General features: G+C 44.1%; 1 protein-coding gene across 2 annotated transcripts; it reads left to right on the top strand.

Annotated features, from left to right (window-relative positions):
• Nucleotides 1-666: 666 nt before the first annotated feature.
• LOC125296588 (suppressor of cytokine signaling 7-like) lies at nucleotides 667-26,971 on the top strand. Of its 2 annotated transcripts, XM_048246578.1 has the most exons (10): nucleotides 667-2,892; nucleotides 5,428-5,489; nucleotides 6,047-6,151; nucleotides 8,568-8,693; nucleotides 13,084-13,229; nucleotides 18,249-18,417; nucleotides 21,836-21,964; nucleotides 22,462-22,597; nucleotides 23,902-24,039; nucleotides 26,843-26,971. In XM_048246578.1, exons 1-9 carry the CDS (start codon nucleotides 1,181-1,183, stop codon nucleotides 24,020-24,022), a joined length of 2,706 nt encoding a protein of 901 aa, XP_048102535.1. In that variant the 5' UTR covers nucleotides 667-1,180; the 3' UTR covers nucleotides 24,023-24,039; nucleotides 26,843-26,971. The 2 variants fall into 2 exon arrangements, with proteins under 2 accessions (XP_048102535.1, XP_048102536.1); XM_048246579.1 differs by lacking the exon at nucleotides 6,047-6,151 and having other exon boundaries at nucleotides 668-2,892.
• Nucleotides 26,972-27,391: the final 420 nt, after the last annotated feature.

The following is a 27,391-nucleotide window of genomic DNA, read 5'->3' as shown; positions in this document are numbered from 1 at the left end:
AACCCTCTGGTAACAAGTCTGAAGCGCTAACCAGTAGGCCATGGCTGCCCCTAGGGTCATTATCAAGATCAGTCAGTCAGTTAAGTCTCCAAAAGGTGAAAAAACTTGTTAATCTGTACTTTTCTTTGTTCTAATAAAGGGGATTTTATGTTTAGAAATTGATAGGCTGAACAAACTCAACATGTTAATGATTCCTGACACTATGACCAGTCTGGGTTCTTATTCTTACTTTTACTCAATTCAAATATTTCGGTTCTCAACCCTGATTACGAAGATCATAACCCTACAAACCAGGTCAAATTGTCATTTGACTAAATAATATAGCCGCCAAATATCTTATTATTATTATTATTATTATTAATTAATAATAATAATAATAATAATAATAATAGTATTAATACTACTACTACTACTAATGATAATAATAATAATAATATTTAGTGTCAATATTGTAGGCAAGCCTACTTTTAATGTGTGACATTATCATCACTTATTTTGGATTACGTTATAACAATTTGCCATCTGTCACAGGGCAGGTCTACTGTAGCCGACGTCAGGGCAGAAGCCTTTTGGGGTAACCTTGGTATGTTAGGCTGTCAGGGTAGGCTCACCTGGGGCCGTTACACCCATAAATTGCGTTGACATCTGAACGTCCCCAAATTTTAGCATATAAAATACTGTAGCTGTGTTGACATCTCCATCTTGAAGCGGCATTGCTTTGTCCAACAGCGAGAGAGGGAGGGCGAGAGAATTTGCGGAAGTGAAACGACCGAGCGGGTGGGGTTTGTAGGTTTCTGTGGGAAGTAGAATAGAGCGAAGGGCTCTAGGGCTAATTCTTCGGCAGGAAGCGTCTATAGCTTGGGCCTCCTTTATTATTAGAAGAAGCAGATTATTGATGTCGCCGTTGCGCAGCCTCGCCGTGGGTCTCCAGCTCAGGCTACATCCATGGTGTCTTTGAAGAGGGAATCGGCGTCAGCAGTACTGACGGAGCCTTTTGAATATCTGTGCATTCAGACATGCTGATCGGAATTTCCTGAGGAGGATCAAGCAACGTCAAAACGGCCAGTGTGGATGGATGCGGAGAGATGTGTTCGCTGTCAGTAGGATTTATATTCATTTACGTTATGTAAGAGTCTAAGCGCGCCACGCAGCTGTACAATACCCGAACTGAGGAGTAATAATGAATAACGCGCAAGATATGTCTCCCGATTTTGTGTTGATGCGCCTGGTTTCTGCAGCGGAATATGACCGTGTAGACGAGGAGAATTTGTTGACGGGTAGCGGAGTGGTTTCCGGATTCGGGAAAGCAGCTTTGGGTCATCATGGCAACAACATCACCAGTGGGTTCGAGTTGGACCCCACTAACCCCTCCGCAGGCCCGGTGTGCCAGACCAATCCCTCCCCGCACTGTAGTTCTCAACCGGAGAGCGGGACCGCAGCGCTTGACAGCGGCATAATGCTGACTCGACCCTCGCTGTCTGATACTCAACCGCCGCCCGACTTTGCCGTGGCCCAGCGCTTCGAATTCCCACACACGGGGGGCCGAGGATCGCGGGCACAGCTCATGGTTTTTCAAAACCTTCTAACGACCGGAGAAGCACTTGAGCAGTCCGGTTATCAAACGGGCGAGAACGACACGCTAGACGGCGGCGGCACAGGTGTGTCAAACGGCGGCGTCGATGACAATTCCAACTACAGCATAAGCGCACACCAGCGAATACCCTCACAAAGACTCCAGTGGCACCCGGTAATGCAACTCACCAAGGTAGCGGTGGAGGGCAGCGACTTTTCCATGGGGAGAGGAGGTCTCTGCCACAGGCACCATTTAGTCACTGACACCATGGACTGGCCTCCTTTACTAGACAAATCCCTACAATTTGGCATGCTGGATCCGCGCAAGGCTGGTACTGACCACCACAGGGAGGACCCAGTGCTTAGCCTGGCCAGACGTCTGGGGGAGCTAGGCCAGGCTTCGGAGAAGCTCCTGAAGGATGGCGAGCCGCTGCGCTGCTCCTGCCAGAGCGTACTGGCATCGGCCACGGCGGGCATGGGGCCTGGGGAGGACCCGAGTGAGACCAGTGACGCGCTGCTGGTGCTGGAGGGCCTGGGCTCGTCAGAGGTGGGCGAGCTGGCCATGGGCGGGTGCCCACGCCCGGGTCGGGACGGCTTCAAAGGAGAACCAGGGGCCCAGTCGGGGGAACCGGACACCGGCCAGGACGGGGCGACGACGCCGATGACCATGACAACCATGACAGTTGCCGCGGCGACGGCCACCTTCTCCAGCAGCTCTCTGAGCGGCCTCATGCAGCAGGTGCAGAGGCTGGCAGCGGCAGGGGCCGCGCTGGGTGTAGACGCCTACCGCGACCCACAGACGTGCCGCCCGTCCCTGCCGGACGGCCTCAGCCCCTCGGGCCCGCTGGCACCGGACGCCTCCGGCTCCTCCTCGGCGACTCTTCCCGAAGCGCCTGCCGCTGCGACCACGCAAGCACTGGAGCACCCTCAGCCCTCGGACGCAGCCTCTCCGCCCACCCCGACCACTGCGGCCCACACCCCGCTGAGCCGCCCCCCCACGCCCAAGCGCATCGGCTCCCCCATGGCTGTGGCGGCTGCCCTGGGCAGTGCCACCCTCGGGGGTGGTGGAGGTGCCAGCGAGAGCCAGAAGAGCAGGGGCAAGTCGAGGAAAGGCTCCCTGAAGATCCGCCTCAGCAAGCTGTTCCGCACCCGGAGCAGTGGCACAGGAGTGGGCGGCGCGGGAGCGGGCGCCAGCGGGGGAAGCGGTGGTCCCAGCCCCTTGCTGGACAAGCGTCCCTCACTGGCCTCGTCCACGTCGTCGGGGGGCAGCCTGATGGACGTGTGGAGTTCATCCAGCGCCGAACCGGACGCTGGCAGCAGGTATGACGATGATGATGATGATGATGATAATTATGGTGATCACTTTGATCACTGGCTGCCCTGCTTTCCCAAAAAAGCCCTGCAACCATGCCGTTGTGCGTGATAAAAAAAGATAAGAGTAAAATGTGCTGTGATCACTACCAAGTCCAAAGACTATGGTCATAACTGCCGACTTATCGCATTAAGAAGTGAAACTCTTTTTTTTCCACACATAAAGACTAACACAGGCCATAGAGCATGTTTATGATGAAATCCTAAATAGTGAAGTTGCCCAGAACAGGTGCCGCGAGTATGGTGACATGTCTGTCTTAAAGCAACGCCATGTTAAAATGCTCTACAGTCATTTCCTGTGTGTTCCTATTTTGTATAAGCCGCAGGACAGTGTTTTATGCAAGCTAAAAGAAACAAAACCATATTAATACTATACTAATTATTAAAACCATATTAATAATACATTCTAACTGCCCTGTGTATTAACCTCATACTTATGGAGATATGTATTTTATGGGCAAGTAGTTGTAGCACCATCATCAAATTCATCATGATGGCACACAGTCATGTGACGAGCGGATACTCATACCTGCTGTTTGCATTAGACATTTAGGATACGCACTGACTATGTGCTTCTGTGGACTAGGCCTAAATGTCCCACAAAGATGTACCAAAGGCTTCTACAGCAAGACATCTCCAGAGGACACCAGTTAATATGCCTGCAAGCTTTTACGAGGGCCATCTGGGCTGCTGGTGATGCCTGGCAAGGTGTTTGCACGCCTGTAGACCAAGGCTGTGTCTCAAACCACCTACTTGCACACTTTAAATACTTAGTTTAAGTATGTAGTGCAGATAGTGGGACAATAGTAATCATGGAAAAAAGTGGGCACAACGCAAGTAAGCGCTCGGTATGAGTATGAGTATGTGGTTTGAGACACAGCCCAACACTTCTGTTTGCTGCTTTGAAAATGAGAGGGAGACCAAAGCCAGCGTGCAGGGCATGTTTTGGGAGAGCTGTGTGTGTGTGTGTGTGTGTGTGTGTGTGTGTGTGTGTGTGTGTGTGTGTGTGTGTGTGTGTGTGTGTGTGTGTGTTTGCTATCGGCCATAGAATGCTAAGCCCCCATGCCACTAGTGGTCCCTGCATTAGTGGACAGAATGGCTGCTGCCCCACCACTTGGGTAAATGTTTTCTCCATATGGCAATGAAAGTCACAATGTACATAATGATCATTTGTGAATCTGTCATTCAGATGTTATATTATACTCACATGGCACAAATGTTTCGCCTGGGAGGATTTCTTGCACGTTTCTGTGAATGCTACTAGTGAAGAAGTTGGTACAGTCAAGCCGCTGATTTCTGCATATTATCTTGATCAACCATTAATACCTTGTGTAGGTAGAATCTCTTTCAAACACACAACTTGAGGGATATTACATATTGGCTTGTGCAAAATTCCAGAATTGAATTGAAACTGGCTCTTAAATTCCAATTCAATTCTTGAATTTCACTTACATTTCAATTGAGGTAGCAAACAGGAAGCAGAATTGCAATTCGAATTGTGCACAACCCTGGTGTCCAGGGTATGTGGACTGTGATGGGGTATTACATATCTCTGTGTCCAGGGTATGTGGACTGTGATGGGGTATTACATATCTCTGTGTCCAGGGTATGTGTACTGTGATGGGGTATTACGTATCTCTGTGTCCAGGGTATGTGGACTGTGATGGGGTATTTAATCTAAATGTAGACAATCAAAACTTTTAGCATGTTTATCGAAAAGGATTGAACAATCACAGTACTCATTCATTTAGTATTTACATAAGCATCTTAAATCAGATGCAAACACACACACACACACACACACACACAATCATGTATCTAGTGGTTGAGTGAGTTCAAATGCTACTGTCTTCCAGTGTAAAGAGAGACGAGTTCTACTCAGTGCGGTGGCTGTGTGTGTGTGTGTGTGTGTGTGTGTGTGTGTGTGTGTGTGTGTGTGTGTGTGTGTGTGTGTGTGTGTGTGTGTGTGCTATATCTTAACTCAACCTATGGAAAGGAGATGGACTGGTTCCATATCACTCTGCCCCTTGGACATTTCTAGAATGTTGCTACAACTTTGCGTCTGTGTTTTCAAGGATTTGTTTTTAAGGATTTTAAGGATTTGTTTCACTGTACACCAAGAGTTAAAGGCTGTTTTAAAACAGTGGTCTTGTGATACCTCCACACTTTGGCCACAGGCTCTGGATCTACCCACATACAGACCAAAAAGAACTGTTTTGCTATGTGTCCAGGCCTGGAACACGAGGTTTTTAAGCAGGTCATAAATGCCACACCCCAGATCGCTCCTCAAGCTCCAGGAAATGAGTGCTGGTTTAGTCACCCTTCAGTTAGATCACACCATATGGACCAAGCCACTCTTATTGTATAATCATGTGCTACCAGTTTGTAATATTCTCTCTCTTTCTCTTTCTCTCTTATCCCTCTCATCTGCGCCCTCTCTCTCTCTCTCTCTCTCTCTCTTATTCCCTCTCTCTCCTTCATTAGACCCCAGCTGTCAAGGCCCCAAAGTGCCTTTTCTCCTGTGCCCTTCACTCCTGCCTTCACTGGTAAGTGTGGGTGTGTGTGCATGTGTGCTAACTTTAATTAGCAGTGGTCAATCATTTAGTGTTTCCATGCACGGATTGTGTGTCATCAGAGAAGGGGGGGGGGGGGGCAGTGTATCTCTCCATTGCCATATGTTACTCTGGTGCTTTGGATAATAATGCTTGAGTTGGAGTAGATGTGTGTGTGTGTGTGTGTGTGTGTGTGTGTGTGTTAGTGGGAGCGTGTGTGCAATGTGTGCATGCATGCTTATATGTGTGTGTCTGTGCATGTGCATTTGTGTTGGGATGTTATTATGTAACAGTAATAGCTTGTATCTGTCTCCTTTCCACTTCCTCACCAGTGAATAATGAAGTCTTTTATCAATCTCTGCAAATAAGATGGTCCCTCGTTCTTGCCTTTTGCCTGTGCTTCTTTCTTTCTTTCTTTCTTCTTTCTTTCTTTCTTTCTTTCTTTCTTTTTTCTTTCTATTTTCTCTATCTCTATGTGTTCTCTCACTTCCCTCTCACTCCCGTCTTCCTCCACTGGGTCTTCCTGGGTCTTCCCTCCTTCCTCCCCCCAGGTGAGACTGTGTCCCTGGTAGATGTGGACATCTCTCGTAGAGGAGGGAGCTCTCTTCACCCCCCCACTCCCCCGCCTCCTCCCCGACGAAGCCTCAGCCTGCTGGGTACTCTTCCTCTTCCTCTTCCTCTTTTACACTCACTCACTCTTCTCCTTTGCACTCCTTCTCTATCTCCCTCTCCAGTGGAGCTCTGCACTCATTCCTCCTCACTGTCAGGCTCTGAGTCTTCCCTTCAAAACTAGACACTGATTTTTTTATTCCATTAACTTCAATGCAGCTCATGCAACAACAAAAAAAAGAAGATTTTGTTTGGTCAATCTCAGGCCCGGTCAGTTTTGAAAAGTTGGAAGGCGAGTTCTGTTCACAAGGTGTGGGTTTTTGAACATTCTAACATAAGATTACGTTCCACAACAATTCAAGGTTCTAAAATTCTATGTTGAATTCAATGAACTCAGATATACTTTAGAACGTTCATTTTCCAACATTTCAATTACACCGGTGTGACGGTACACTTTTAAGGGTTAACACCAGCCGGATGGACCTGGGTCTGTTTTAAACAAATGCCATTGTTGGCCCAACGTGTCGCAGTCTTGTCATCTGCAGGTGTTGTAGTGTGGAACGAGATGACACAGCTGACACCTCATATCAGGACTAGCTTTCAATATGCAGTTCACAAAGCCATTAACCACAATTTAGAACAGTCTGTTTGTCATGGGTTAATCACACATAGTTTTGCTCTCATCAAAGCAACCATAAGCAGCAATTCTTCCACGTTTGATGTTTTTATAAGCAACTGGCTACACAAGTTAGTATAATAACAAGCTTTTACTGTCAACTGTGCTGCTGCTGGTGTTGGAATACTTCTTTACATGCCTATGTGGTAGGCATCTTGTTAACTTTAAAACCTAAATTCCTTCCTGCTTTAAAAGAACTTAAGTGTGAACTTTAATGAACCATATTAGGTGCTGTCCCAGTCTACTGTGCATTTCACAATTCTGCACCAGTGAATTATGTCACCCTGTGGATCTCCCTCGTGATGCAAAGGCATGGGAGGGACTGCTCTTTCACAACTCCCAGTGCTTCTAATGAGAAAAAGAAAAGAAAGACAATAAGGACCTTGCTCTCTCTCATTTCACAACCTTGTTGAACCGTTAGCCAGAAGCTAGCCAGAAGAATAGAAGTGAATTTCGGCCTGATGCCGAAAGTCAGTCTGAGGTGCTGTGGTCATGACAGGCCTTTGTGTGGTTTGACTCGACTGAGAGGAGCATTGTGTGGGTGGCAGGCAGGCAGGCCTTCTGTGTGCGGACTCTTCAGATAAAAAAACGGAAGTCATGAGATGGAGGAAGATAGCAAGTCCGCTCTCAATTCTCTCTATGCTCTTCCCCTCCATGCTCTCACCTAAAGTGAGAGCATGGAGGGGACTGTGCCCTTGCACATGTTCAACCACATCATAAGAGCAGGCCTACTCCTAGTCCTCCATGCTCTTACCTAAAGCATAGCTCCTTTTTTTAGTTCATGGTGTGTACTTGCCCTTGCACATGTTCAACCACATCATAAGAGCAGGCCTACTCCTAGTCCTCCATGCTCTTACCTAAAGCATCTCCTTTTTTTAGTTCATGGTGTGTACTTGCCCTTGCACATGTTCAACCACATCATAAGAGCAGGTCTACTTCTAGTTCGTGTTTTGTGGATCCTGCCTAACTTTAAGCACTATAAGACTAAGTACTAAGTATTTTAGCATGTTTGCATTGGTTAAAAAGCTGCACATGCATTGTATTTTTTTTTTATTAAATATTGTTATACATATTGTAATTGTGTCTTAAACCATGGACCACGTTTGTAATGTGCAAGATGTGCCCTTAATTTAGAGGCACTCTCTTAAATTCCACTGGCTCTGTGTGTGCTTGGTGGCCAGACCAGTAATTAAGGCTGAATCCATGGTCAACTCCACTTAAAATTCCCTTAAACCCCCCATCCCATCCCATCCCATTCAAGCTCCTCTGTCTCTGTGTCAGGCTGTTCAAAGGCCGTCTAAAATGGCGTGTTTTGGGGAACAGGAAGTGCTGGTATTGTGGGGGCAGTCATTGCGCTCTGCTCCAGTTTGTTAACCCTCAAGGTGGAGGGGTTTTGTAATGGTTAGAGGTGGTGTGTTTGTGTGTTTGTGTGTGTGTGTTTGTTTGTGTGTGGGGTGGGGGTGGCGGGTTATCTAGGCATTGGGCTATTACATCAAGGTTGTACCATCCAGAATATAGGTACTATTCCGCCACATCCACAATCAAATAATTATGCCCAAATATTTAGGTTCTGACATTCAGTATCTAAGATTCTAAGTACTATGTCTCTCCATTTATGATCTGATGTGTAGATCACAGGAATTACATGAAAAAGATACCCATACTTCAGCAGGTATTCACATCCTTGTGTCTCCAGAAATGCAGCAGAATTGGCTATTATTCTGTTGTCTGTTGTGTAATGCTGCTGTTGTTGTTGTTGTGTGTTTGTCTCTCTGGGTTTCCTCCAGACGACTTCGGCGGGCCGCAGCCTGGGGTGTCCCTGGACAATGTGGTGGGGGCGTCCATGCAGTCGCTGCCCCTGAGAGCCCCACCCCCTTCCCACGCCATTATCCAGCACAGCCTCAGCCTCAACGGTAGGGGCACAGCACAGCACAGCACAGCACAGGTTGTTCACACAAACAATACACTCCCTCATACCAACTTCAAGTTTCTTGAGAACTTTAATTATCAGTTTCTTGAAAACTTTAATCCAATCGTAACACATGTAACCCGGTTATGTGGTTGCTCTGCAACATTTCTCAATCTGGGCATGCATTGACGACTTTTTGAGTGCATCTCTGTATAGGTTTTTCAAAGTACCTTTTAAAGAATATTTTTTGTATTTTCAAAATACAAAAATGTAGTATTTGATTTTGATATGGTACATTGTAGTTTATTTTGATACACTTAAAATTAGGGTATTTGATATTTCATTTTAAAACATATTTTGATGCCTGCCAACAGCTAGAGCAGACAGGCAGCTACAGTGCTACACTTTGTTGGCTGCAGCAACTCGAGCTAGGTAGCACTAATTGTTTTCATTTTTTTTCTTTTCGTACCTACAAGGCAAGGCAGGCAAGGCAGTTTTATTTGTATAGCGCATTTCTTACATTAAGGCATTTCAGGCTGACAGCACTCAGTGACTTGTGGGAAACAAGGATCTATGTGAAATGTCCTTTAAGGCATCAGAAGGGGGGTTTACCTAACACACATACATAAGCCTACTGCACAGCTACCAGCTAGCTACCACTGCACTCAACACCAACTCATCTACATCCAAGCTGGGTTTGAGACTGCACACTGCGCAGATGAACAACTGAAACAAAAAACCCATTGACTTCTTGACTTAGGGTGGGCAAGACCATGCTTGGGTGGGCTTAGCTCGCCGGATCAAAGTTGCAAGGGTGGCGGCTCACAGACTGTAGCCGGAAGCGAGGCGGCCACCACCACTTTTCAACCCAGAAAAAGTCATATAACCATTCCAATGACTCCGAAATTGTTAAGTTCCCTGCATAGTTCCCCTTTAATAACCCCAGTGAAATGCTCTCAAAGCTGGAAGTTCTGGATGTTAAGTTAATAATTGAGATATGTTTAGTCTGATTTGGTCAATTTTACCCTTGAAAAAAGATGCAAATTGCATATATTACTTGAGAGAAACTGAAATATTACTTCAGAGAACGCGTATGCCACTGAAGGTATTTTTGGACTGAACTTTAAATGGCTCTGGATGAAAGGAATCTTCTCATGAATGAATGGATGGATGCCAAGCACCGGCAGATGACTGAGTGACTGACTGACTGACAGACAGAGGGCCGCAGGGAGGATGTGAGAATAGCTGTTATAGAAAGTCCTTTCAGTCTGAACTGGAAAAAAGAGGAAATGGACTTCACCTTTCCCCACTCTGTTTACACCGACTGTAGTTCTTAGTAATTAGTGATAAGAGAGTGACAACCGGTTGGGCAACATTAATTCTTAAGCGTTTAAACCATGGCAGTCTGTGTTATGATAGCGTAGATGGCTTTGTTGTGATATAGATCTTTTTGTTTTGAAACATGCTATCTCTTTCCTGATGTTTGTTGAAGTAGAAACTGAATTTATGTGATGATTAGATGTGGAATATTATGGCATTTAGTAGACGTATTTAGTGTTTATATCTGTCTTGAAGTAACATTTGTAACCCCGATGTGTCCTCGGTGTGGAGTCCGTGCAGATCCTCCCCTATAAATAGAGTGCTGGTGTGTTTGCGGAGCTTGAGGCCATTGTGAGGGTGGCCATGTGAGGCAGACTTTAACTAATTACACCATCCATCGGCTTGAGTTTGTTTAGATGGTGTGGTGCAAAAATAGCCCTGCAGTGACACCAGTCTCCAATTAACACCACGCGCACGCACGTGCACGCACATACATACATGCATACATACAGTTAGACACACACACACACACACACACACACACACACACACACACACACACACACACACACACACACACACACACACACACACACACACACACACACACACACACACACACACACACACACACACATATGTACATACATACATACATACATGCATACATACAGTTAGACACACACACACACACACACACACACACACATATATGTACATACATACATACAGTTAGACACACACACACACACACACACATATGTACATACATACATACATACATGCATACATACAGTTAGACACACACACACACACACACACACACACACACACATATATGTACATACATACATACAGTTACACACACACACACACACACACACACACACACACACACACACACACACATGCGCACACACATGCGCACACACACACACACACACACACACACACACATATGTACATACATACATACATACATGCATACATACAGATAGACACACACACACACACACACACACACATATATGTACATACATACATACAGTTAGACACACACACACACACACACACACACACACACACACACACACACACACATATGTACATACATACATACATACATACATGCATAAATACAGTTAGACACACACACACACACACACACACACACACACACACACATATATGTACATACATACATACACATACATACACACACACACACACACACACACACACACACACACACACACACACACACACACACACACATACGTACATACATACAGTACATACAAACATACAGTTAGACACACACACACACACACACACACACACACACACACACACAGATCCCCCCCCCAACACACACACACACACACACACACACACACACACACATACACACTGACACAAATTTACTTGGGCAACTCCTTTTTTCCAGGAGTTAATTCAAGTTTACATGAAACCCAGAAGCAGCTCAAGGCCTATTGTTTAATTGGACATCTCTGTTAGAAGCACGTACTGCACACACCCCACTGAACTTGTGCCTGCGTGGCCATCAGGGAGAGACCCTGGCCTTGGGTGCTCATGTCTCTACTCCAGCTGACACAGAATCTAGATGTCAGCGTAATGTTCATTTATTGGATTCTACAATACAGGCAAGGGTTAAAATGTTTTTTTTTTTTTTTTTTTTAGTATTTGTGCTATTCTGGGAAGCCAAACCCATGGGTGATGTTAATAGCACTTAGCCAGTCCAGGTGCAGCCGGCAACACTAAATGAACCTCAACAGGGTTGCCATGATTAGTGTGTTCAGACACGTCCCATTGGTCCAACAGCGGTTAGACCGCTGGCTTGCCGGCTTCTTCTGCCTGTTTGCAGAAGCTTCCATTTGGCCAACAGGTTGGCTAGTGTATTACTAGGCAACTAGGCTGTCTCAGTGTGTTACTAGGCAACTAGGCTGTCTCAGTGTGTTACTAGGCAACTAGGCTGTCTCAGTGTATTACTAGGCAACTAGGCTGTCTCAGTGTATTGTGCTGAAGAAGCACAGGGGTCACTATTGTCCTCTCCATGTGCCCTGACCCACGACTATGATGCACAGTGTTCACACAGTCCCCAGTGAAGCCACCAGAAGGAACTAAAAATGGCAGATTTAACCAAATATGGTCAAAGCTGGGTGCACCTGCTCAATGTTCTATTGAGCATCGTTTGCTATGCATGTGATGGCTCCAATAAGCACTTATTGCAAAGACTTCAGCTCCACTTTGCTGATATGGCTTCTTTATTTTAGAATGGAAGAGTAATACATCAGGTTGTCCATTGTTTGTTTTGTATTTCTCTCATCAATAACCCAGACTGTGTCTCTTGAACAGAGTAATTCAGGGTACAGTCAGCGATCGTGGCCAATTTCCAGTCCATACATCTGTTTTGTCACATTCACACGCACATCTGCCCAGCCCGTGGGTACTGACCATCCTGTGGGTACTACCCATCCACTGCCCATCCTGTGGGTACTGCCCATCCACTGCCCATCCTGTGGGTACTGCCCATCCACTGCCCATCCCGTGGGTACTGCCCATCCGTGGGTACTGCCCAGCCCGTGGGTACTGCCCATACCGTGAGAACACTGTAAAAAAAACCTGGTCTCTGTATGCAGCCCAGACTCAAGGAAACAAACAAAGTGGGGGCAGCCTGTCAAGTTGTCAGCTATACAAAAAAGAAGTTTGTCTGGGAGTACTGAAGGGAGGGATGGGCTTCCTTTCTGGTGTGTTTTGTTTGGTTCTTGGTTAAAATACAATTTACATTGTTTTGAACAAAAACATCTGCTAAGAATTTTGAATTTTAAATATGAACAGGAACATACTGTAAACAGATGCAACATCATATGCAATTGCTGACTGCACCTTTAATGAAATACATAATAAATAACTTGGATGTCAGTGGCCTTGCCGGAGGCTCTTCATGGCCTTGATCTTCACTTTCCCTTGGTCCAGAGGTGGTGGAGGGCCTTCTTGTCAAGTGTCATGTGTATATTTGTAGACAATTTATGTTTGGTTGGTTGTTTTGGCAGACACCTTCCTCAGAGGACTGCCGCGGCCCATACCCTTGGTGCCGGAAGGTCCGAACTCGGCCCGGCACGAGCAGCGTCCCTCTCTGTTTCCACTGAGTCGACCCGACGCAAGCAGCTTCGCCACCAGCCTCAGGGAGCTGGAGAAGGTGAGACACACATAAGACACACTAAGACACACATAAATATATACACATATAAACATACACACACACACCCAGACACACACACAAATAAATATACATACAAATCAACATTTCTAATTGTTTATTTGGATTGACAAGTGGGATGAGTATCATGCCAAGATCTAAATATAGCTTAAAAGGTTAAAAGGAGTGTTTAACAGCTGGATAAGTATTCATCCATACTGGGCACATTAAGGCAATGACTTTACATTGTACCCCCAGTTGCTGAGGGCATTACTCAGGCGTTAATATTTTAATAATATGTTAATAGTTCTGAGGCATAACAAGTGTCCATGAAGGCATCAGAAGAGCAGCCATTTTCCAGAATTATGACTTATTTGTTGGATTCAGGAATTAATTCTAAAGTCTAAGGAGTCTAATTCTAAAGTCTTCAGGAATTTATTCTAAATTCAAGTGTGTTAGGTGAGTGGCTTATGTGATTTTCTAGTGCATGTATAACTTTATTTACAGACTCAAAGTCCTGTTAATGAACACACACAACATATTACATAAAGGGTACATACCAACACACAAACATAAATTCTTACACACACACACAAATCACTGTCCACATATTACATAAAGGGTACATACCAACACACAAACATAAATTCATACACACACACACAAATCACTGTCCACATATTACATAAAGGGTACATACCAACACACAAACATAACTTCATACACACACACCCAAATCACTGTCCACATATTACATAAAGGGTACAAACACACACATATGGCCAGCACTGGTCCATCTTGGACACTTCAGCAGGATTCTGAGTGCATCATTATATGCCACCTTAATCTTATTCTTGCTTTGCTATGCTGTATAAAGTGTAGTGTAGGTGAGCTGTTTAAAGTGTGGTGTCGTACAACTAAGATCGTACAGAAGAGAAAACCAGTCTATTCGATCAGTTCCGTTGCTATGGATTGTTGTGAAGTAGGTGGCGTTGCATAGAACCTTTATGATCAGCGCTGCAGTGCGGTCATGTACAGTCATTTGTAAATGGAGCATCCATGTAGCATTTACTCTACCATCTCGCTCACACACACACACACACACACACACACACACACACACACACACACACACACACACACACACACACACACACACACACACATTTACTCACACACAAATACACACACACACACACACACGCACACATTTACTCACACACACACACACACATTTACTCACACACACACACACACACACACACACACATTTACTTACACACACACACACACATTTCCACACACACACACACACACACACACACACACACACACACACACACACACACACATTTCCTCTCACACACAAAAACACACATTTACTCTCACACACACACAAACACACACATTTACTCACACACACATGCACATTTTCACAACACAAAACAAACAAAAACAGAAGCAAACATGCTCCAACCCATACATCATATGCAGTGGTAGCCAGTGGATCAAGTGCTTTGCGGTGAGTAAGCCTCTCACGCCCTACACCATGTCTAAGGTTGCAAGAAGTTGGAAATCCCTCTAGTAGCCTAACACATAGCCTGACCTATTGCAAAGTGACGCAATTCGGCCCGAAGCTTTAGGTTAATTATAAGTAATTCTTAGTCAGAATTCTGCATGGTAGTTTTTCACCTGATCCACCCAAACCCACAGTATCTTCTGGTAAGTATGAAACCAAGCCCGGCCTGCTGGTGTGTCGACTCACACACCACCACGCGGTGATCGCGTCAGTCGGAGTCACAAACTGGTATCTTTACGCAATGATACTGATGCTGAACTGTGAGTCTGAGGTTGGGAGCTTTGTCTGTAGTGCACAGCTGTGAGCTGCCACACAATGCAGGTTATATATGTATGTATGCCACAAGAGAATGTGCAGCCTTTAAACTCTCACCCACACACACACACACACACACACACACACACACACACACACACACTCACACACACAAACACACAGATGTGCAGACATGCTAGAGCTCACCCACACAATACACACAGAGAAGACATGCAACATGGAAAAAGGCACAGGCATCATGCAAATACACCTCCCACTTGCAAACACAACACATACAACATACCAAAGCAAGCACAAACACATACAACATACCAAAGCAAGCACAAACACATACAACATACCATAGCAAGCACAAGCACATACAAACAAATACAACATACCAAAGCAAGCACAAACACACACAACATACCAAAGCAAGCACAAACACATACAGACGCATACAACATACCAAAGCAAGCACAAACACATACAAACGCATACAACATACCAAAGCAAGCACAAACACACACAACATACCAAAGCAAGCACAAACACACACAAACACACACAAACACAACATACCAAAGCAAGCACAAACACACACAAACACACACAAACACACACAACATACCAAAGCAAGCACAAACACATACAAACGCATAAAACATACCAAAGCAAGCACAAACACATACAAACGCATACAACATACCAAAGCAAGCACAAACACATACAAACACATACAAAACACCAACAATGCAAGCACAAACACACACAAACACACACAACATACCAAAGCAAGCACAAACACACACAAACACACACAACAAAGCAAGCACAAACCCACACAAACACACACAACATACCAAAGCAAGCACAAACACACACAACATACCAAAGCAAGCACAAACACACAAAAACATATACAACATACCAAAGCAAGCACAAACACACACAAACACACACAACATACCAAAGCAAGCACAAACACACACAACATACTAATGCAAGCACAAACACATACAAACACAACAACATACCAAAGCAAGCACAAAGCAATACCAGAGCTGTAGAACTCGTTTAGCTAAGGCATCAACATTCATATTCAAAAATGTACATTCTTAAATAAACATATGTTCAAATTGAGGAAAAGTGGACGCGTAATGCAGTTGACACATGGCTTGGATCCAGTGCAAGAAAGCGATTTGATCTCTGTGTGTCATCAGTGTTGACTTCCCTCACACTTCCTGGTCTCATATCCGTCCACACGTTTAGCTCTGTCTCATCAAGTGACAGAGCATACTCATCAAGTGTGGTTGCATGTGTTTTCAAAGGCTTCTCCATAGTCTACCGCCATTCGGGTTATAATGTGCGTCATTAGGGCATGGCTTTGGACTGTGGCTGTGTCTGGACCATGTGATGATGGAGGGGTACACTTCAGGCTGTGTCTGGACCATGTGATGATGGAGGGGTACACTTCAGGCTGTGTCTGGACCATGTGATGATGGAGGGGTACACTTCAGGCTGTGTCTGGACCATGTGATGATGGAGGGGTACACTTCCGGCTGTGTCTGGACCATGTGATGATGGAGGAGAGAGTGTTTTTATATGCAGCTCTGGGAAAAAATTAAGAGACCACTGCACATTTTTCTGATGTCACGGTTGACGTTCAAATGAGTTGACGGTCATATTGAAATTTGCATTGGTTTTTTAATTTTGAATATGACCGTCAACTAAATCGAATGTCACTCAGCAACCATAGGATCAGAAAAATGTGCAGTGGTGTCTTAATTATGACCGCTTATTTGGCGCTTAAAGGTTTAGTCAGATTTTTTTTTTTTTTAGCATGTCCAAATTTCCGTCAAAGATTCGGGACACTGTAAGACCGGGGGTACGAAACTTGGTGGGCATGTAACCCCACATGGATAGCATGGAACCATCGTTTTTTTTTTTGTTTTGATCTGTAGCCCCCCGCTGGACTGGACCCCCAAAGGAGGGTAGGGCAGACACAGTTTTCTGTGAATATCTTGAGAACCATTATGGTTTAGGAGGACCATTTTTTGTATGTTGATCTCAAGGGGCCATGTCAGCCTATTCCATAACCACTCATTTCATGTAAGCCACCTAGTTAAACACAAAAAGTAAAATGAGGTGTTGTAATCGTAGGTATCTGTGACCTAACATAGTCAAAACTGCCGCGAAATTGGAAGTGTAGGATCATTATGACACCCTCTGAATGCACGCCAAGTTTAAATCGGAAATTCCGTTCATGGGGGGCCACACATTAAATTAATTTATGTTACTATACACCAACTGGCCTGTAGGTGCCCGGAGACAGTTTTCTGTGAATATCTTGAGAACCGTAGGGCCTAGGAGGTCCACCTTGTTTTTGTATGTTGGTCTTAAGGGGACATGTCAACCCATCCCATTACCACTTATTTCATGTATAAGCCTCCCTAGTTAAAAATGTAAAAAGCAAAAATTAGGTTTTTTTCATTACAATATCTCTGGCTGACATGGTCAAAACTGCACGAAATTGAAAGTGTAGGATCATTATGACACCCTCCAAATGCATGCCAAGTTTCGTGAACTTTCATTCATGGGGGGCCTTACAATAAAATAATTTATGTGTACATTTAGTGACCGTAGACCAACAAGGATTCCCGGGACACTGAAAGACTGTGTGAAAGACTGAATTGAGTGTGGATAATGCAATTTAGTGAGACAGTTAGAATCATATAGGCCTTTCAGCGTGATTTTTTTTTGTGTAAAAAATGTGCTGGACTGGGCGGCGGTCATATTTTGTACCGCTCTGCGGTATCTAGTTTTTTTCATGTTTTGCCATGCTTCTGTCACATATAAATTCTTATTAGCTGAGTGAAGACATCTCTCCCTCAGTTTCTGTAGGTTCCTATTTTGGTCATATGCTCTATCATGCAAGGCTTGTTCTCCATTGGTCACAATTCCATGACAGAGTTGTCCAGCTATGTCAAAGTCAAAGTATATATATATATATATATGAAGCATGCAGCATCCTGGAAGTGTGCGTGCGTGCGTGCGTGCGTGTGAATGGCTGGCGTGCATCATCCAGGTGCTACACATTGGTGGTGGTTAGTGAGGTCCCCCTTTCCATGTGAAGCGCTTTAAGCGTTGAGAAAAGAAAACATGTTGTTGTGTGTGTTCTGCAGTGCGGCTGGTACTGGGGCCCCATGAACTGGGAGGACGCGGAGCTGAAGCTGAAGGGGAAGCCGGACGGCTCGTTTCTGGTGCGGGACAGCTCTGACCCCCGCTACATCCTCAGCCTGAGCTTCAGATCGCAGGGAGTCACGCACCACACACGCATGGAGCACTACAGAGGTGAGGAGAACCAACACACACACACACACACACACTATACACACACACGCATGGAGCACTACAGAGGTGAGGAGAACACACACACGAACACACACACACACACACACACACACACACACACACACACACTCACACACTATACACACACACGCATGGAGCACTACAGAGGTGAGGACAAAACACACACACACACACACACACACACACACCTTACACCCCCATGTCGACTAGATATAACACTATTCACACAATACACACAATACACACACACTATACACACACACACACTATACACACAATACACATACTATAAACAAAATACACACACACTACTACACACACACACATGGAGCACCACAGAGGTGAGGAGAACACACACACACACACACACACACATGGAACACTACAGAGGTGAGGAGAACACACACACACACACACACACACACACTATACACACACACATGGAACACTACAGAGGTGAGGAACACACACACACACACACACACACACACACACACACACACTATACAAACAATACACACACACACACTATACACACACACACATGGAACACTACAGAGGTGAGGAGAACACACACACACACTATACACAAAATACACACACACACACACACACACAGTCTTTCAAAACCATGTCTAAAGGAACATTGTGCACAGCAGATTTCTGTTATGCAGACGTCATCTCTCATCTGCAGTTGCTACAGCGACACAAACAGGAAGTGGTGTGAGGCCAGTGTGTGGTTTAAGCACAGGACTCCGCACAGGCTGTTCTACGAGGCCGGAATGTGCTAGAGCTTAAGGGTGTTCATAATAATGACTTTACGTTCCCTTGATTTAAAACAACATATTCAGTACATTTCAAACCCCCATCTAACCTCAGCAACTCACAGTGTAGGTTATGCTTATGTTTATCATGAGTATATTCATTTCAGCACTCACAGACAGGAGTGTGTGATGGCAACAATCTAGTCGACATGGGGGTGTAAGTGTGTGTGTGTGTGTGTGTGTGTGTGTGTGTCTCTGTGTGTGTGTGTGTGTGTGTGTCAGATAGGCAGTGTGGACATGTGTGTAACATCAGTGTGTGTGTCTGTTGTAGACGCCTCAAGTAGATACAGGTGTTTGAAATGAGTGTTTTGATAGGGTTGTAAAGATTAACCGATACGTATCAGTATCCGTTTTTAACGTGTAAGATACGACTACATCGATACGTGAAGCCCCGTATCGGAATAAAACTGAAATGAACCGGTTGTTATATCGATTTACTTGTTACGAATGGGTTCACAACCTTTTCTGCTCGCTCAGACTCTCATTTACGTTCCAAGCAGCGCGTTCATCCCGCGTCCGGTTTTGAAACTATACGTGGCACGGAATTGTGGGTAATGCAGTTCGTTTTTGTCTACATTCACCAAGTAATTACCCATACATCTACTGCAACTTAAGCACGTGACAACTCGCACTCGGTCGTTTATTTTACAATTTTTACTCTTTTGTTTTTCAAAATCCAGCGCGAAATTAAACACTAAACAGCAACGATAGTCTGTAGAGTATAGCCTTACGTTTGATGAAGGGATTTCCTTAATGTTAAATAATAATTTGGCCGTTGCTAAAATGATGCACAAATTATTAGCCAATTATTTTGTTCATATTCACTCAGACTTGTGGCATTATAGGTTTCTGCATTAGGTCTACCGTTGGAACAAAATAAACCCAGAGAGTTCATTGATATGTAGGCCTATTTTATTCTTGTAGGCTATATGAGAAAAGGCCAAGAGTGTCAAAGGCCAAGCACTGTTTTATTTTATTTCGGTATTGTCTTACCTCAACAAGGCTACAGCTCCATGAAAACAATCAGATATAACTTTATAAAAATCTATAAAGTCTATAAAAAAAATATGTTCTATTTGGCTGCTGTGTTTAACTGAAATGTAGACTATTCTTTTTTCATTTCAATACAGTATATGAAACAAACCTCAGTTTACATAATCATATTCATTTTTTTGCCTAATTGACAACCATGACCATGATAATTGATAATATAAAATGAATGTGCACCTTGAGCAAATGATAAAAAATCTTTAAGAATGCTTTCCATTCTTGAACTGCATCGAATTGCATCGAATCGCATCGCATCGAATCGTACTAAATCGTTTTTTATGAACATGTATCTTTTCTTGTATCGAATCGTGCCCATGTATCTAGATGCGAATCGTATCATCTTTTACATGAGAGATTCACACCCCTAGTGTTTGATATGCAGGACCTAGTTGACACGGTTGTGTAATAATAATAAGACTGAATGATTTAAAGGAACAAGAAATGTATTTCAATTAATCATAAAATGGCCCTGATATGTCACTAGACATTAAGAAATCATGTTCATTTCAACTTACTTATATCACTGACAACAGTAGTCCGGCCAGGATATTGTCATTTAAAAAGTGAAGTTGCAGCCCTCAACTGATGTTGATGTTGTGTTTTGTCATGTCATGTTGTGTTTTGGCCTGATGCGCCACCCTCCACCTATCTACTAATCACAAAGTCAGTAGTGTTTCGGCATCCAGGTTGGTAACCTCAAGTCAGGGGGGAGGGGGAGGGGATACACCGCTCTACAGTAATTTGAAAGTGACTGCAGTACCAGTTTTGGCCACAATCTTACATATGGTTCCTTTAAGCGTCTGTTTGACCATCTGTCTATCCTGCTTCAGCTCTATTATTATATTATTATACAATATTATAGTCGGACTAGCCCTGACACTGACTAGCCCTGACACTCTGTGAATTTCATGGTGCTCAGGTAGGGGCGGTACACACTATAGTCTTTTAAAATATCTGCAGTGGTAGCACAAGTGTTTGCCATTATAAATGTGTTGATCTGGTCAGTGGGTTTGAAGTGAAAATTAGTGTGTGACCGTGGTTAAAGAAAACATTCAAATTTGATTTCAAAGCTTTTATGTCAGTATTGAGAAACAGAAGGTACATTTCAGCTAGTGAAAAGTGCATCAATGTTCAAAGCCATAACCTGATTTCCTTTTTGAAGTTAATGGGCAATTCCACAGAAAATGGACTTTTTGTCACATCCATAACGCCAGTGAAATGCCTTGGCATTTGTATGACGTGAATGATAACATTCATTTTTTGAGCATTTTTTCTCATGTACATTCTTCAGCCAAAAATAGCAATTGCTCAAATTTCATGTAATCATTCACATCATACCACACCATCACATTTTATTGACGTTATGGATGTTACAAAAAACATAATTTTCCATTGCCCTACTGGTCATCACATGGGAACTCATGACTGTGGGAACCTTATGAGTTGTAATAGCATTTGTTTTGATTGGCTGATGCCTTTGCTTCCCTGATACTCTTAGCCAATCACTGTACGTGTCACTGCAGGGACCTTCAGTCTGTGGTGCCACCCGAAGTTCGAGGACCGCTGCCACTCGGTGGTGGAGTTTATCGAGCGTGCCATCATGCACTCCAAAAATGGAAAATTTCTCTACTTCCTACGATCTCGAGTACCAGGTGAGTCTCTCTCTCTATCTCTCTCTCTCTCACACACACTCATACACAAAGGCTCTGTGTGCACCCCCCCTCCTCTGTGGTTGGCTGTTTGTGTGTAGCCCCACCCCTGTCTGTGGTTGGGTGTTTGTGTGCAACCCTGCCTATCCACTTCTCAGATTTGATATTTGGGTGTAATCCAGTGTCCCCTTCCCCCTGAGATTTGCTGTTTGAGTGCAATCCCTCCCACTTCCACGCTGTGATTGGCTGACTGAGTGTAACCCCACCCTTCCCATCCTTTTATTGGCTGGTTGACTGCAACTTCACCTTTCCCACCCTGTGATTGACTGATTGGGTGTACCCTCAGCTCTCCTGCTCTGTAATTGGCTGATTGAGTTTAACCCCATCCCTCAGCTCTCTTCCCCTCTGTAATTGGCTGATTGAGTTTAACCCCACCCCTCAGCTCTCTCCCCCTCTGTAATTGGCTGTTGGTTGATTGTCACTCTGCGTGCCTCCCCCAGGGTTGCCGCCCACGCCGGTGCAGCTGCTGTACCCAGTGTCCCGCTTCAGCTCCGTCAAGTCCCTCCAGCACCTGTGCCGCTTCTGCATCCGGCAGATGGTGCGCATCGACCACATCCAGGAGCTGCCCCTGCCCACGTACGTCTCGCCAGCACACACACACACACAGACACACACACACACGCATGCGCTAAAAAACATGCACAAACACACACACACACAAACACACACACACACATGCACTAAAAAAACATGCATAAACACACACACACACACGCATGCACTAAAAAACATGCAGAAACACACACACACACACACACATGTACTAAAAAACATGCAGAAACACACACACACACGCATGCGCTAAAAAACATGCACAAACACACACACACACACACACACACACGCATGCGCTAAAAAACATGCACACACACACACACACACACACACACACACACACACACACACACACACACACGCATGCACTAAAAAAACATGCATAAACACACGCACACACGCATGCACTAAAAAACATGCAGAAACACACACACACACACACACACACACACACACACACACACACACACATGCACTAAAAAACATGCATAAACGCACACACGCATGCACTAAAAAACATGCAGAAACACACACACACACACACACATGCGCTAAAAAACATGCACAAACACAGATACACACACACGCATGCGCTAAAAACATGCACAAACACACACACACACACACACACACACACACACACACGCATGCACTAAAAAACACGCAGAAACACACACACACACGCATGCACTAAAAGACATGCAGAAACACACACACACACACACGCATGCACTGAAAACATGCACAAACACACACTAAAAACATACACACACATGCAGTTGAATTGTTAATTGATTTTAATTTAATTTTTTTTCAGTTAATTTTGGGGCAGCCGTAGCCTACAGGTTAGCGCTTCGGACTTGTAACCGGAGGGTTGCCGGTTCGAACCCCGACCAGTAGGCACGAGCAAGGCACCTAACCTCACTGCTCCCCGAGCGCCGCTGTAGCAGGCAGCTTACTGCGCCGGGATTAGTGTGTGCTTCACCTCACTGTGTGCTGAGTGTGTTTCATTAATTCACGGATTGGGATAAATGCAGAGATCAAATTTCCCTCACAGGATCAGTATATACTACACTACACTAATTGACCCTTTGACTGATGACACAACATCATGTCTGCTCTTAAATATACACTGATGTCATGTTTGTTTTCTTATTAGTTTGTATTGTATTTGTGGGTTGAATTGTTTACATTGTTAGTATTTTCTCATTTTCTTCTGTTGCGATTGTTCATTTTCTCATGTGATTTCACACATGTGGTTCACACACAGCTAGTTCTCGGGCTGTCCTGTCTACTAGTCGACTGACCCCCTTCTTCTCTCGCAGGCCTCTGATCGAGTACCTGAGGAAGTTTTACTACTACGACCCTGAGGAGGAGATGTACATGTCCATCAGGGAGGCCAGGAGGGACCCTGCCGCTGCCCAGCCCACCGAGACACAGACGTAGCAGTCCTACCAGATGAAGTGAGGCCACACTCACACACACACACACTCAACACTTTTTTTTTTTCTTTAAGTACATTTTTTGGGCTTTAATTGACAGGAAGTGAGTGGGAGAGAGAGTCGGGGTACGATACGGAAAGGACCACGGGGCGGGAATCGAACGGGTCGCCGGCGTACGGTGCAGGTGCCCCAGCCAGTTGCACCACAGCTGGGGCCACACTCAACCCTTTTGTCACCCTGTCAGTGAGGTTGTGGCGGCTGTTGCACTTTCTCTGTGTCTATGCCTGGTACATAAAAAAAACAAAATCAAATGAAATCAAAATTGACATAAACATAAAACACAAAGACAAAAAAAACATTAGTACTACTTAGCTCAAGTTGCTGCAGCCAACAGCCAGGGATGGGCAGTATTTCTGATAAATGTATTTAAAACGGGGATTAGAAAAGATTTAAAGAGAGAAAACCGAAGACGAACAGACATTTTGGATGAACATAATCGAAAACAGGAACAAAACCAATTTCACAGCATTATTTTCAATTTTAGATAACTGGTTAATAACAGTATTTATCATTCCAAATAACCTTTGTTTGAATATTATTCAAAAGATAATAGGCTTGGAAAGTCACCTGCCCACACAGTGTTCCCCAGACCCCTTATAGGATGAAATTAGTCAGATTTTATAAATCCATGTCTCCCCTGTATAATAGGCTAAGCCTATTATGGAATTTCATATCCAACACTATCTAGCTGCCTTTTCCAAGTATGTAGCCTAAACATTGTGTGAAATAACAGATGCTACCAGAGACATTAGGAAAATATCTAGGCCTAGTGTCATGCAGTTGGTAACACCACACATAGGCTAGGCTATTACAGGGCTTAAAGTAAGGACATATTCTGTGCCTGAATTAAGGCTATCATATATTTTTGAAGATATAATATTGTATAGGCTAATTGCCTACTTTCAAATGTTGCCCCATGCCTGTATTCAGGCACTGTGCTTTTAGCAGTTAACCTTGATATCTAATGTGCTTTGATTTAAGCTTTAAGGCTGTTGGGCAGAAAAACAAGCACCAACCATAAATCCATTTCTAAAGGCTATGTCATTTTAAAGCAACGTTATTAACCGTTCTTCTGTACGTTCTAAAGTTTCAACCGGTTACCATTTAGAGAAGTGGCCTTGGAACACTGGAATGTTTTCAGTCCCTGATTTAAAATAAGTATTTAAAATACAAAATACTTTTTTGTCATTTGTATTTCATTTTGTTGAAAAAAATGGCTTGGTATTTTGTAGCAAAATATAGGTGTATTTTTGTAGTTTAAAAATACTTGGGGCAGCCGTGGCCTACTGGTTAGCGCTTCGGACCTGGAACCTGGGTTGCCGGTTCAAACCCCGACCAGTAGGCACGGCTGAAGTGCCCTTGAGCAAGTCACCTAACCCTTCACTGCTCCCCGAGCGCCGCTGTTGTTGCAGGCAGCTCACTGCACCGGGATTAGTGTGTGCTTCACCTCACTGTGTGTTCACTGTGTGCTGAGTGTGTTTCACTAATTCACAGATTGGGATAAATGCAGAGACCAAATTTCCCTCACGGGATCAAAAGAGTGTATATATACTTATACTTATACTTAAATACTACCAAATATTTTTGGTAAAACCAATAGCCTACTTTTAGTGATGTGATGACAATGAATGTAGCCTCTGACTAGTGCTGATTTAGTCATTTGCCCAGACTTGTTGTGATCAGAATATTGAGATTCAGGAAGATGATCCAGTGCAAGATGAGTAACTTGTAGGTTGCTCACACACACACACACAATACACTCCCTCTCATGCCAACCTGAAGTTTCTTGACAACTTTAATGATCAGTTTCATGAGAACTTTAATCATCCAATTGGAACACATGGAACCGGTTATGTGGTTGCCCTGCAACATTGCTCAATCTAGGCATGCATTGATGATTTTAGAGACTTGTCTCTACTTTAAACCGCTTGACATGTTCAGTTGTGACTTTTTGAGTGCATCTCTGATACACTATTTAGGCTAAGAAACGTAACAGACAGGTCAGCATAGTTGATCTGATGACTGTCTCATAGGCAGTGAAAAGCTGTCTGTATGAACACCTGTAGATTGCAGTGTTTGGTGACTGATGATGCTGCAGCAGGTTTTCCATACAATACTGACCCCTAGTGGCGGGAGAAATAAACTCACTGGGTGATACTCATACATTTTTAAATAGTTCACAATAATAGCATAAATTATGGGTAGAAAATGCCATAAACGTATGTTGTGTATTATATATTGACATTACTACCATTAATGTCTGACCTTGATAATTCTCTCAGACCTGACACTCACTTTCTTGCCATCCTAGAGCTAAGAGATTTTGTTAACAAAGTGTACTTGTCCATCTTTATTTTTCCACTTGTGTCGCCAACAAAAAGATCATTTTGGTCACTGATAAAAATATAAAAATATAATTTTATTGTATGGTATTATAATTGACATTACACAATTTGCCTGATTTCTTTCTTTCCTAGAAATTATTCTGAAATCTTGAGAACTTGAGAAACCTTGAAAAAGCAGGGAATGGCATTTTAATGTTAAAAAAGTTTTTTTTATAAAGTATCCGTGATTAACAACATTTTAATGTTTTTTATAAAGTATCCGTGATTAACAACATTTTAATGTTTTATTTCATAGAGTATCCGTGATTAACAACATTTCAATGTTTTTTATAAAGTATCCGTGATTAAAAAAAAAAAAACATTAAAATGTTGTTAAAGTATCCGTGATTAACAATGTTGTCTTGGCTCTATCTCCGCAGGCATTCCCTTTATTTTTGTATTAGTAAACAGCGGCCCATGAAGACTGCCAACACGGCTGGTGACGGCGCCCGTCAGACGCTGGAGGGGATCAGACTGCTGGTGTTCCTCCGTGATGGGGATAGGAAGTGGGTGGGGTGGTTGAGGGTGGGGTGGGGGTCGGGGTGGGGTGGGGGTGGCAGCTCTGCCTCTCTGTGTCCACAATCCGCTGGCCATCACTGGGTTTCAGGTGATCCACCTTCTCCTCTCTGCACCGGTGCTGTGGGAGAGATGAGGGTCTGGGGAGATGGAAGCCCCTGCAAGGCCTGTGATTAGAGATCCCCCCATATCGGATCAACCCCCACCCCCAAAAGGAGGAACAGGGTTGATTAAAGGGAGTTGACCCTACTCCATTCTCTGACCGATCTTGACTGATCAAGAGACGGCGCTCCTGCTACAGCTGTTGGAAATGATTGTTTGTAATGTGAGAACTGACTGAACTTTGAACAAAAGAGAAGAAAAAAAAAGCTTAAAAGCTAAACTTGAACCTAGGGAGCAAACCAGAGTCCACG

This window comes from Alosa alosa, chromosome 6 (genome assembly GCF_017589495.1).
Source record: "Alosa alosa isolate M-15738 ecotype Scorff River chromosome 6, AALO_Geno_1.1, whole genome shotgun sequence".
NCBI lineage: Eukaryota > Metazoa > Chordata > Actinopteri > Clupeiformes > Clupeidae > Alosa > Alosa alosa.
Note: the sequence above shows the minus strand (reverse complement) of the source record. Positions and strands in the feature narration are given on the sequence as shown.